Source organism: Delphinus delphis, chromosome 5 (assembly GCF_949987515.2).
Source record: "Delphinus delphis chromosome 5, mDelDel1.2, whole genome shotgun sequence".
In the NCBI taxonomy this organism is placed as follows: Eukaryota; Metazoa; Chordata; class Mammalia; order Artiodactyla; family Delphinidae; genus Delphinus; species Delphinus delphis.
Window position 1 is genome coordinate 105,389,724 of NC_082687.1, and position 14,190 is coordinate 105,403,913.

Consider the following 14,190-nt stretch of genomic DNA (forward strand, 5'->3'; position numbering starts at 1 on the left):
TCAGTAGAGTTTCGTGACTTTAGTGTGCCGCATCACAAATGAATTAGCTGAACAGTTTGCTTTTGCTGGCTGTTGTATCATTATATTATCAGTTCTCATCTGAGGAGCAGCTTATGTATTAAAAAACTTTTAAATTGGGTATTGATTTACTCTTGTTACATATGTATACATATATACGTGCATACATATATATGTAATACAATAATAAAGAAATCCAGTGCAAAATAATGAAATAGATAAGAAAAACATATGGTTTATGGGCTTGAGTCTCATATTTTAATTGTAGTTTTCATGTTTTAGTTTTGACCTTGAGTTTATATGTACTTCACCCGATCAGACCCCTCCCTTTCTCAATTACAAGCAAGAATGGCATAAAATCTCTCTTGTTGTTCCATGTGCAAGAAAAGTTTTTTGTTTTTTTGTTTTTTTTTAAGAAAACACTTCCTTTATTAAATGCAGCCATGCTTATATTTTGGTGCATTTCAAAAAGCAATGTTGGTCAGTGGTAATGCTTATGTTAAATTGAGCATGCACAATTATAATGGAAAAAAATCCCTAAGAACAGCTTTTACACATCCCTCTTGCTAGTGCAGCTCTGTGTAAAAACTAGAAAGTCTGCAAAGTATGTTTTCTGCATCAGGAGTTTCCCTCTCTGTACTTCTCCTTCCTGCTCCATGGTGAAGAAAAGGTTTTAAATGCACATAAATTAAGACAGTTTAAAATGTAAGTGTTAATGAGTTTCAGTCAATTCAGAAATGGTATATTTTCAAATTGAGATAAGAATTGAGGTCTAGAAAAGACCAGGATCCCAAATAAGGATGAAACTGAAAGGAAAAAGGTTAGAAAACTAGGGGAAAAAATTGGTCAGAGAATAATAATAGTGGCCATATACCCAACACTTCATATGACAGCCAGATGCTTAAGTAAATCATCTCTTATACTGCCAACAAGTTCACAAGTAGGTATAATTACCTACATTATTAGATGAGCAAACTGAAATTCAGAAAGGTTAAATGATCTATCCAAAGTCACTCAAGTAGAAAGTAGCACAGCCAGAACGCAAACTGAAGTCCGTCCGACACCAAAGAAAGTTAACTCTTTATCATACCAAACTTCTGGAACTTAAATTTCTGGGACATCAAAATTTTGTTAGAGGGCCGTTATCTTTCCCTTCACCTGTACAAGACAGAACAAAAACTAGGTATAAAACCAGCTTATGGGGCTTCGCTGGTGGTGCAGTGGTTGAGAGTCCGCCTGCCGATGCAGGGGACACGGGTTCGTGCCCCGGTCCGGGAAGATCCCACATGCCGCGGAGCGGCTGGGCCCGTGAGCCATGGCCGCTGAACCTGCACGTCCGGAGCCTGTGCTCCGCAAGGGGAGAGGCCACAACAGTGAGAGGCCCGGGTACCGCAAAGACAGCTTATGTCTTTGATGAACACTCCCCTTTTTGTTTTTTTATTTTTCCTGTTACTCAAGTGAATAAAAGAGAGACTTAAGAAAGAAAAGAATGAAGGGCGGGAGGGAAGGAGGTGAGGGGGAAGGGAACCCATAGATTGTACTTTCTTAATCTGAAGTATCGTCTGTCTGTCTGCACTCCTTTTCGTTCTCTTGCTCCTCCCATCAGTACGACATAACTCAGATACAATCATATTGAATTGCCCTTTATAGTCCATGGAGAGAGAATTAGAAAACAAAACGTATACGTTTAACTCCCAAAATATACACTGTGTTCTACATGAGCCTCTTTTAAATTCTAAGAATTCCAATGACACACTGATTTACTTCTGTTTCTGGAAAGTTACAGACTTACCATGAAACTTCGAGGCTTCAGGATCATTCACATTGATAGCAATTAATTTCCAATCTGTTTCACCCTGATCAATAAGAGCCAAAATTCCAAGGATCTTCACATGAACAACATCTCCACGAGAAAGAACCTTTAAAGAGGAAAGAAATTCAGCATTTGCCAGGCTTTGGAGAAATTTACTCATATATCATAAAAATCTATATGAAAGATTAAAAGCACTATAGACTGAAACTTAATAATTAAAATTATTGTAAACACAGTCCTAAAGCCTTTTATGATATCCTTCTTAGAACAGATGTCTTGATCCCTTTCTGGAAACTGAAATTATTTATAGATCTTAAAATTTAATGTACTAGGCCTAGAAACTCATACTAATAAGCAGAAAATAAAGTCATGTATATCATGTTATAATATAAATCTGGCTTCTGCTGCTTGGGGGTAAAAAGACATGAGAATCCTTTGAAACTTGGGGGTAAAAAGACATGAGAATCCTTTGAAACTGCTTTATAGTACCTTTTTTGCAAACTATATTTATCAGTTACTAGTGAAAAGTAAATTTTTATCATATCTGAATACAGCCTTAAGATAATGAATGACAATGAAAGAATTATTAAAATGTTAAAGACAGAGACAAAGCAGGTTTCATAAAATGCTTTAAAAAGATTTTAAGTGAAACCAAGAAACAGCATGATGTTGAAGCAGATGTTCCTTGTACTAAAGAAAGTTATTTCAGTGGTTCCCTCAAGTTGCCAATGCCAAGTTTATATGCATGCATTCTTTCTATAGCCTTTTATTTTTAAAGGTTTAGTCGGCTATAGAATTTCACTGTAAGCTGAAATCTGAACACATGCTTCAGAATAATTCCTTCATGTTTCAAAATTCAGCTTTACATCTGGAAATCAAGGTATGCAAAGGAAAGTCACTGTTGTATCTTGAAATTATTTGAGAGAAAACAACAGATCTTAAACCAGAAAGTCAAATAAATCCTTTCAGAACATTTGCAAAATGAATCTGAAATCTTAATAGAAATCTGCATGAAAGTGAAATTAGTTTATCCAACAGATTAATGTGACTGTATAAACTAAACTGAAATACCACTTTTAGGAGAATATGCACAATTATATTAGCCAGACTCTCACATGTTTGGGCTCTATTTAGTGCCCAGCACTACATTAGACACTATGTATACAAAAAGAAAGCATCCCCTTTCTTAAAGGTTTACAATCTTGTTGGGGAGACTTACACACCTCATGCCAGGAGGTCCTTTATAAAACAAAAATGTTCAAAGTTATCACATAATCATCAATGAAAGGTGGCTCCATTGGTTAACTCAGTGATGAACTGCATCCCTGCTTCTCAGCCAGAGGCAATTTTGCCCTCTAGAGGACATGTGGCAATGCTGGGGACATTTGGGGTTGTCACAACTGGGGGGGTATTATTAGCACATTAGCGGGGAAGAGGCCAGGGATGCTGCACAGGACAGTCTCCTATTACAGTATCATCCACCCAAAATGTCAATAGTGCCAAAGCTGAGGAGCCTGCAGCAGACTTTGGTGACAGGGGTGTTTATCAGAATTACTGGGAATCATATATAGTTTTTAAAGGCACCTTCTAAATTGTTTTATTTTTATTCACAAGAATTAATTTACTTTGAAATTTCATACAACATAAGAGCAGATTTGAGACTTTTATGGTTACAAGGGCAAGCAGGAAGCATGTCTGGGCATTACCAAATTTCATCAGAATGATAAATGCCCTCTGATCTCATAAGCAACAGAAAGGGATTAGACAAACCACTGCCTTGCAATAACACTTTAAAAACTGGAAAGGAAATTCTCTCAATCAAACCAAAAACTCAGGATAAGATGCTTAAAAACAGATGGTAAAATTCTTCTGAATACCCCACAATTCAATTCAGTCTAAAGCAATTCAACAAATTTTGCAGAACACATAATGTTAGATACCAAATGAATAACACTTCTCAAAGAACTTAACTTAAAAATTTCTGTATCTGTGATTCTAAGTCTATTAACAACTTCCAGGACTCTGCTCCTTTTCCTTTGTCCATTTACATATGTGGTGTTAAAAGAGGCTTTCTTCTATGATGTTCCTTATAGATGATTTAAGGACTAGCCAGGCATAGCCCGAAGCAAGATAAAGGATCTGTAGTCCCAACAAAGGCCTATTGTTTAAATGCAATTAAGTAGTTACTTCATGTTTACTAAATATTTTTTCGGGCCTCATTAACTAAAAGAATAAATTGCTTTGGATATAAGATAAATCCTATTGCCTCAGTTCCATTATAAAACTCTCAGTCTACCCTGCGAGGAAATTAATGTACACAGAAGATTCTGATACTAATTCCTTGGGAATCATACAGTTGACCATGTTTCAAACATGAGTCGACACTATGAAACAAGAATGTAGGTATGCCTCAAAGATTTCAGGCAGAATCAGACTAGGGTTATTACAGACTTTTCTAGCTATTATAAAAATACTTCAAAGGTAGGATTTTTAAGTCACAAATATACGGGGTCAAATTCTTCCTCCACCATTCCTAGAGGTGACTGAGGCCAACTACTTCACACAATATTTTAGGACTTGGTTTCTCCACAGTAAAATGGAGATCACATGACTTACTCCTTGATGTAAAGATAAAGAGCAAAGGAAACAACAGATGCATGAACTAGAACACAAGAGGTCTTCCACAGATATTAACATTTTTTCTCTCTGGGCTCTACCTGTACTTATCTGCTCACACTTGTCAACTGCTAACTCCTGGGAACCTGGAATGGGCAGAATGTAATAGTGGTCTACAACAAAACTTCTGTGCTGATTTAGAATTTGAAGAATGAGGGGTAAAACTTCAACTGGACCCAACCAATATAAAAAACTATGGAAAGTAAAACTGCTTAAAGCCTGTTATCCTGTGTATTAGGTTTTTACTGTAGTGTAACAAGTTATTATAAATCAAAAGGCTTAAAACAGTGTACATTATCTCACAGTTTCCATGGGTCAGGAGTTTAGGCACAACACAGCTAGATTCTCTGCTCATGGCCTGACAAGGCCAAAATCAAGGTGTTGGCCAGGCTAGGCTCTGATCTGAAGGTTCTAAGAAAGAACCCATTTAAATGCAATTCTTTGCAATTGTAGGACTGAGGTCCCCCTAAATTTGCTGGCTGTCAACCAGGGACTGCTCTCTGTATACAAAAGTATGCTTTCAAGATTAATGATGTATACCTTGTTACAAATCACTTACATTTAAAACCTTTAATTTTATTCCACATATTTAGTGACTTTGATACGTTTATTTAAAAGCCTGTATATCAAGTTTTCTTAGATTTCCTTGTTTTGTCAATAATGACTTAGTGTTACTAAGTCAAATCAGTTTATCAGGTACTGAGATTTTCATGATTTCCAGTTACCAATCTCATTAATTACGTGCTCACTGACAAATTTTTACATCAGTGAAAATAAGATACTTTCATTTAATCTTTTTGCTTACACTTAATATCTGGCACAAGGATTTAAATTACCTTAATAATCTGCACTTAATATAAACTGAGTGGCCCCAAGGATTACACCTTCAGAGTAAGAGTTTTCTAAGGAACCTTCCTACATTGTTGGTGGGAATGTTCGTTGATGCAGCTACTATGGAAAACAGTACACAGGTTCCTCAAAAAGCTAAAAATAGAGTTGCCACATGATCCAGCAATCCCACTCCTGGGCATATACCCAGACGAAACTGTAATTTCCAAAAGATACATGCACCCTTATGTTCATGGCAGCACTATTTACAATAGCCAAGACATGGAAGCAACCAAAATGTCTACTGACAGATGAATGGATAAAGAAGATGTGGCACATATACACAATGGAATATTACTCAGCCATAAAAAAGAACAAAATAATGCCATTTGCAACAACATGGATGGACTTAGAGATTATCATACTAAATGAAGTAAGTCAGAAAGAGAAAGACAAATACCATACGATCTGTTATATGTGGGATCTAAAATATGACACAAATGAACTTACCTACGAAACAGAAACAGACTCACAGACAGAGAACATACTTGTGGTTGCCAAGGGGTACGGGTGGTAGGGAGGGATGGATAGGGATTTGGGGATTAGCAGATGTAAGCTATTATATATAGAATGGATAAACAACAAGGTCCTACTGCATAGCATTGGGAACTATATTCAATATATGTGATAAACCATAATGGAAAAGAATATGAAAAAGAATGTATATATATGTATAGCTGAATCACTTTGCTGTACAGCAGAAATTAACACAAAATATTGTAAATCAACTATGCTTCAATAAAATAAAAAGAATTAGGGTTTTCTACTATATAACCTTTCCATCGATGTAATGTTATTTAATTTAGTGACTCTTCTTATCATAAAATAAGACACAGGAAACTGACCCAAAGTATATAGCATAGCATCTGGAACAAAGGAGGTACTCATTGAAATATTTATATTCTTCCTTCTAATCTATTCATTTTATACACACTTCACTACCTACCCCCTCTGGAGAAAAAAGGCCAAAAAATAAATGTGTAAACTATAGCTTAAATTTGAAATAAAGCAAACAATTTGGCCATATTTCTGCTGGAGAGATAAAGGAATTATAGAGTAACACAAGCATGAACTCTAGCCCCTATTTGTCCTTATCTAGGTGTAAACTAGAAATCTAAGTTGGATGGGAATCTCCCCTGCAGGAAAGGAGTAAGAGACAGAGGGAAGGAAAAGCTGCCGGGGGAGGGGTGGGGGAAGGGCAGGGTGGTGGAAGAGAATAAAAGTACAAGGAAGAAAAAAAGAAGGAAGCAGAAGAATAGAAGGAGAAAAAGCAAAAAGAGAAGGAATAGAAAGTCAAAGAAGAGGCTGAAGAAGAGGAGGAAAGGAGGAGGAATAAGAAAGGAGAATGAGGAAGAAGACGAGAAAGAAAAAAGAAGAGTAACAGAAGAACACAGTAAATAAACAAAGTGACAAAGAATCAGAGGACACTATTCACTGAATAACATTCTGGAAGCCTAAAAGTGCTAATATGAGTTTCCAGAGAAAACCGATTTAACCTCAGCTAGAAGAATATGACTCAAGTAATGATTGCATTTGGAACGTCTTACATTAAGCATACGCCCTGTGCCAGGCACTGAGTTACATGCTGTAACGGTGAGTCCCATCCTCACAGAGCTCACTGCCATCTCGGAGGAGACAATTAGACCAAAAACACAGCACTACTGGTACTGAGGAAGCACAGACCAGAGAGCAAGTATGTTAGTGTACAGAGGGCAAAGGGAGACTTCTGAGAGGAAGTGATATTACAGCTGAGATCCGAAGGAAGAGCAGGGGGAGGTAAAGTGAAAAGAAGGGGGAAGTCAAATAAAGTGAAGGAAGAGAATATTCCATTCTACATAAAGGGAACAGCTTGTGTGAAGGCCTGTACACGAGTGACGGCAGATACATTATAGGAATTGGAAGTTTGGTACAGCTGCAGACGAACAGTGGCAGGAGAGGAAGTCAGAAAAGGAGGGGACAGGGACTCAAAAAGAGTAGAGCCGGAAAAGAATCTGGAATCGGGAGGGAAAATAAGACTCGGCAAGGAAACTGGTCAGTAGTAGGAATAATTCAAGTGCAATATAATTGAGGACTAGACAAAGCTGGCTGCAGTGATAATGGAAAGAAAGAGATTTAAAGGCCATTTAGAACAATAGAATCAGTATTTCATGACTAATAGGATAAAGAGAAGCAAAGGACGATCAAGGATGTCCCGTCAGTTTCTGGCTCAAGAACCTGGAGGTGAGGAGGGAAGGAGGAGAGACGTCCTTCATGTGGACAGGAGGAAACAATGAATTCAGTTTCGGACACAATGAGTTTGAGGTGCCTGGGAGACACTCAAGTGTAGGTGTAGTAGTTGAGAACATAGGTCTGAGCTGGACATTAATTTGAGAGCAAGACCATGAACGCTTGGGACTGGATCACCAAGGGAGTCGCGACACCAAGTGAAGAAGAGGTGAACCAGGGCACAACCCTCAAGCGAAGCAATGCTTAAGGAGCAGGCAGCAGAAAGGAGCTTGCAAAAGAAACCCAGGAGGAATGAGAATTGGAGGATATCCAAGATACTATGATATAATCAAAGCCAAGCAAAGAGACTGTTTGAAGAAGGAAGATGAGGTGGAAGTATAAAATACTAAGGTAAATTCAAGTTAGGCAAAACCTGTGAAACAGGCCAGTTGGATTTGGCTAAAAGAAAGTTACCAGTAACCTTAATAAGAGCAGTTTCACTGAAATAATGGGGGGACGGAAACAATTTTGAAATAGGTTGAAGATTAAGCGGGAAGGAGGAGATAGAGGTCAGTGTTGACTATTTTTACAAGTCTTCCTATGAAAAGGAAAAAGAGAACAGGCATATGGGAGGAAGCCAATAAAGAAAGAGAAGTTGTAAATACAGGACAGAGAAGAGCTAAGAAAATAGTGTCACTCAAGAGGCAAGAAGGGACAGGATCTAGAGCACAGGGGGAAGCCCTGGTCTCAGAGTAACAGAAGGAAGGGAAGAAGGAGTGTCTGCAGGCACAGGTGTCTGGTACTCTAACGGGGAAAGTTAGGGGGTTCCTACATGCTGGTTTCTACGAGCTCTACAAAATTAAAGACAACATGTTCTGCTGGGAGTGAGAACAAAGTACAAGGAGTTTAATGTCTGCAGAGAACAATAAATATTGGCAATAAATGCAGTAGAAAATAGGAGAAAGGAAGAATGTGTGCAAAGACACACAGTATTCTATGGGTAGCAGTAACCTATGAAAGCTCAGGTTTTGTTTGTCCCCAGTGGGACCCTGCACCCTGGAAACAGGCACAAAAAAAAAGAGTACCAGCTGGCTTTCATCAGTGTTGAACTTCCTGTCTGGATAATGGGCAAGGATGATGAAGACAGGACTCAGCAAACTTATTCTGTAAAAGGTCAGATAGCAAATATTTAGACATCGCAGCCTGTACGGTCTCTGCTACACTCCTCAACTGCTGCTGTGGTGCAAAAGCAGCCGTAGACCATATGTAAATGAACGGCTGGAGCTGTGTCATTTATAAAAACAGGTGGCGAGCTGGATCTGACCGGCCACCAGCTGTAGTTTACCAACCCCTAGTTTAAGAGAAGGAAGTAAAGATACAAAAAAGAACTGACATCAGAGGGATGAATAGGCTAGAACTTTGAAGAGTTGAAGAATCAGTGCCTTCCAAAGAGAACTGAAATTTTATGGCATGAATAAAGTTGAACATATGTTAGAATAACAGTCTATGCAACAAACCTTTGAGCCTATTTCACAAACATCAATAGGATCATTATCTCCACAGCAGTCTGTGCTCTTATCTTTTCGATGGGGATCTTCCCAAGTCTAAAAAACAGAAGGGCGGGGGTGGAATATGGGTTAATACTCTCTATAATGTATCTTAATCTTTCCACATGTCCATGAAGTTTTACAGATAGCCATAATCCGAGGGGAAAATTCTCAGAAATTAAATAGGCTCAATGCCAACATGCCAGCACATCCCTAAGCATCATAATAATTAAAACAGATTCATACTATTTCCTCCCGTCTGTCTTTCATTTGTCTGTATAATCACATCTGAAAGTGGGTGGTATTTACAAATACACTCTTCCTCCAAGTTTAGTCAGTGTCTAAAATCATGCTCACTTTTATTTAGAGCTTCAGTTCAGGTGTTCCCGTTGTCTGTGCCCTTGTTTCCACTAACTGTCTGGACTGCTGCTTCCACTACTCACTGCTTCCTTTGACATGGAACAGCATTGGGTCTGGCTTTCCAGGTTTGAAAATAAACTTCCTATACTCTAAGTAACTTCTACTAGAACAAACCCAGTTTTCCCTTCATAAACCAAAGAACAAGTATCTACGAAAGAAAAACCCATTTTTGTCCTATTTCATTCCATTTTAAAAATCCTCTACATTTGTCATCAAATCTCGAAAGTTTGACAAAACCAGGAAAAGGTGTCAACTCTTTAGTTTACTGAAAAGATTATACCCTGTTGGCTATAAACTATACACACTGAGTATTTTTATAAATGAACAGCATAACGGAAATTTGTTATCAAGCTTCAATATCCCTTAGGCACTATCCTTCCCCAAAAGCTCCATAATCAGCTGATTCTAAGTGGAACTGTAGAAGTTCCCTGAAATTATTTCTCTCAGATTTATAAGATGTGCAGAGACTGTGTCATCTCAAGAATGTTACCTAGAACTTCAGATTATCCAAGACTGGCTCCTCTAATTTTATGTAGATAATTTAAAATGAACCCTATTTACAGCTAAACCCTAGATAAACTCTAGTATTTCCCTTCTGATCATAATTATAGCATATTCAGGAATAAACTGACCCATCCTTACCAGAAAGCAAAATCAGTAAACCACGACTAACATTTCACTACCCCCAATACTAGCATTACTAATAAAATATAAGGATAATAAAAATAACTGTTAACCTTACATATTGGTTATAGGTGAGAGATACCTTCCCAGTGATATACACACACATATACATACATGTATCCCATGAAGAATGTACCACTATTAACCCCATTGTACAGATAAGTAAACTGCAGCACAGAGTTTAAACTTGCCAAGCTCAGATTCTAAATGGTGGCAATGAGATTAGAACACATGCTATTAAAAATTATGTTATGATGCCCAGATTTTGATAACAAATATTTGGTAATTGAATGGCAATTACTTTCAGATATAACCTTATTCATGACTCTCTTCTTTTAAGTTCTCTTACTCTCAGAATCTCCTAAGTATATTTTCCTACGGTTGACCTTACTGCTTCTTGTTTTCTATTACCAGGCATCCATTCATTGAGTTAATATTTATTGATTACCTACTCTTGACCAGGAGTTAGGAACAGAAACCAACAGGACACAGTCAACACCCTGAAGAACACCATGCTGATAAATGGTGTAGCATTTGTCACAAATGCTACAAAATTAATCTTAATGTGCTGGAGAAGCCAAGATGGAAGTGAAGTATAAGTGGAATTAGAAAACCCAGAGGCAGAATCAGAAAATATCTGAGAGGTTCTTCCTTCCTAATGCAGGAATCCTTTCTTGAACCTTCCTTAACCTCACTCCCACTCTCAGAAGGGAACAAACGTGATAAGCTAGAAGTCACTCCAGCCTGAAGGAAGATACCTAGATTCTAGTCCTACTTTAGCCACAAACTACCTTGGCCAAAACATCCAGACCTCAGTTTCCTCACCTACAAAAAGAATGGCTTAAATAAGACAATTGCTAGATACATCCCAGCCCCGAATTCTATGGTTGTTAGTGGTCATTCATAATCTACATAAATACTACCAGTGAACAGGAAGCTCACAAATTCATGAGATAACTTAGCCCATTTTGGTCGGATTTAATATTTACAAAAGTCCTTTCTGGTACTGACACAAAAACTGTCTTCATATAAGTGGTATTCCATTTGGTTTTTGTGAGTGTTTCTGTTTGTTCATTGGTTCATTGGTCTACATTCCCTTCAGAAACTCCACTTTCAACATTACCTATCAATTTAGTTCCTTCTCTTGAGAAAATAAGTACATACAGGCAAAATTCTTAAGCTATAACAATGCTGTCAATTTTAGGGCGAGTGAGTGGTTCATGATTTCCCTCACCAGAAAAAAAGACCATACGAGTTCTTTCTATCTCTAGTCCTGCCTTTAACACTCTATACCTTCAGGGCTCAGTTTTTTACTACAAAAAGAGAGTCATACTAAATGACTTCTAACTTAACTTGAAAATACAGTATAATTTCAAACAATCACTAGGAGAGGAAATCTTGACAAATTTAAAACTTTATGCCCTCGAGTGTAGCTTTAAGTATCTAACTAGGCAGAGAAACAACTAGAAAAGCACAGTCAGGCTAGAAAAGAAATATCCAGAAGAGGAAATTCCAAATCTTAATAATTGTTTCACAAAAGTGACAAAAGATTAGATCCAGAATTTAGAAATAACTTCTACAGTTAAATAAGAAAAAGAGCAATGCAATACAAAATGGGTCAAAGACAGGAACAGGTAATTCAAAGAGGAAACGTGAATGACTTACAAATATATGAAAAGATACCCAGTCTGATCAGAGAAATACAAATTAAAACCAAAATGAGATGCTATTTCAAAAACTTAAAAATCTGATAATGCTAAATACTGGTAATGATGTAAGAAACCTGGAACCCTACTACTACTGGTAGGAGTATATATTATCACAACTTCTTTTGTAAACAACTTGTGAATACCTAGTAAAGTAAATAGGTGTGTAACTCAGAACTTAGCAATCTGACTCATAGGCATATACTTAGTAGTATATACGTATATATGTTAAGTATATAGAAAAATTTTAGCAGGGACCCACGAAAAGCTTTAAAAAGAGTTTAAAAACCTATCAAGAAGAATACAAATAATGCTAAACTCGTATAAAGGATGGCTATAAAGCTATGAAAAAAAATCAGAATACATAGATTATTGATCTAGCCTAAAACAAACCTTACTCACCCTCATGAAGGTTTTGAGATCATTACCTTACAATCTTATAAATATTAACCAATACATCTGTAATCACCATGATCTTGTACTTCAGTCTCTTCAAAAAAATCACTGAATGGTACAGAGCTGGGTATACAGATGCTTCTTGAGAACTACTTCCTGATCAATCAGAATTCCTATAATCAAGTCAAAGGAAGTAAGATCTACTCAACCGCTACCTGAAGTTCACCAGCTTCAATCTGGAGCAAAAGCTATTTACTATTAGCCGCTAATATCAATCAGTGGCAACAGTGTCATCATCGAGATAATACTATTGAACACTCACTACGGGGCTACACTTGCTTTGATCATCTCATTCAATATCCACAATAACCTTGTGGGGTAGGTGGCAGGATGATACAGATGAACAAATAGGCCTAGAGACATTTAGTCACTGGTCCCACGTTATAAAGCTAAGAAGCAGTACTAAATGAAACTTGGGGTCACTGAACCAAATTTATAATGAAGTTCAAAGTAATAAATACGATGATATTACATTAAGACTGAAGAAATCTTGAAGTTAGTGATTCTAGTCCTTTAACATTATTCAGACAGGTCCTCTAAATATTTACACAGAAAGTTATTACACTTGAATAATATGTGGGAAATATGCACAATAAGGGGGAAGACAAAGATGATTCTTGCCCAGTCCAAACTCAAACTCTGAGGAAGGCATTATTGCTGTTGCAAGGGAAGTTATTAAGGTTAAACAGTCTAGGCAGATGAAGGTCTGAAACGAGGGCACACAGACGGATTACAAGCTAAATGGAGAGGCTGCTACTTCAACAGTATTCTGCTGCTTAAATGTTCTTCCAAGCGTGGTTGGCTTGGTAACCGCTCTGGACAAACTTCCGGCTGTTACAAGACAAATCGTAAGAGAACAGCAAAATCCAATTACCCACACATGCCTACGAAGCAAATGCAACATACACCGTGCATTCATGGATTCATTCATCCCCAAATATTTACTGATCACCTACTTGGTGCCAGACACTGAGCTGGGCAGTTGGAAGACATCAGTGAACAAAACAGACAGAATCCCTGCCCTTATGGAGACTGCATTCTAGCTAAAAGATATTAAAAATAAACATACTAAATAACTAAATTATGTAGCATGTTAGAAGTTGGTAGGTGTAATGGAAAAGGGAAAAAAAAAACAAGTATGGAAGGAGGAATGGGAGTACATGGGTTAAAGCTGTAAAGGATGTTCTGGGCAGACACCGTGAAGGAGGTAACCGACCAGCAAACATTTAAGAAGGCAGGACATGTGACCACTGGGAGAGAGTGTCCCGGGCTGGAGGGCACAGTAAGTGTGATGGCCTGAGGCAGGAGTGTGCCTGGAGCATAGAGCAGTCGTGAGAAGGCCAGTGTGGAGGTGAGAGAGCAGGAAGAGAAGCTAGACACGAGACCAAAAACATAAATGGAACCGGGGGCTGGCTTGCATTTTAACAGGCTCACTCTGTCTTAACATCAACCTGAAGCAAAGAGATACTGGGTACGGTACCTTGCCCATCAACTGGCCTAATTTCAACTTTTTATAAACATGAATCTATGTAGCTATTTTTGTTTGGTGTTTCACCTCTACGCAGTCTATAGTACATTCTTCTGCTGAAGACTCTCACACACATACACACACACGCTACAACGTCAGTTTGGGTATAAAAAGATACTAAAGATCTCTGGTTGAAAACAGCAGAGAGAATACAGGTCGATTTCCTCTTCCTCACTTCCATTCTAGCCACACTGGCCTCCTTTCTGTTACTCAGGCACTAGAAGCCTCCTTCTACCTCGGGACCTTTAT

General features: G+C 37.8%; 1 protein-coding gene across 6 annotated transcripts in view; it reads right to left on the reverse strand.

Moving 5' to 3' along the window:
- PPA2 (inorganic pyrophosphatase 2) overlaps window positions 1-14,190 on the reverse strand; it is an 85,153-nt gene that overhangs the window by 42,236 nt on the left and 28,727 nt on the right. For all 6 annotated transcript variants that reach the window (XR_009519592.1, XM_060012838.1, XM_060012837.1 and 3 more), the window contains 2 exons: window positions 9,118-9,204; window positions 1,811-1,937 (listed from right to left, as the gene is read on the reverse strand). Coding sequence is in view for 5 of the 6 variants with exons in the window: in XM_060012838.1 (XP_059868821.1) it covers window positions 1,811-1,937; window positions 9,118-9,204 (214 nt within the window). In the remaining variant the exon portion in view is untranslated. The remainder of the gene's footprint in view (window positions 1-1,810; window positions 1,938-9,117; window positions 9,205-14,190) is intronic.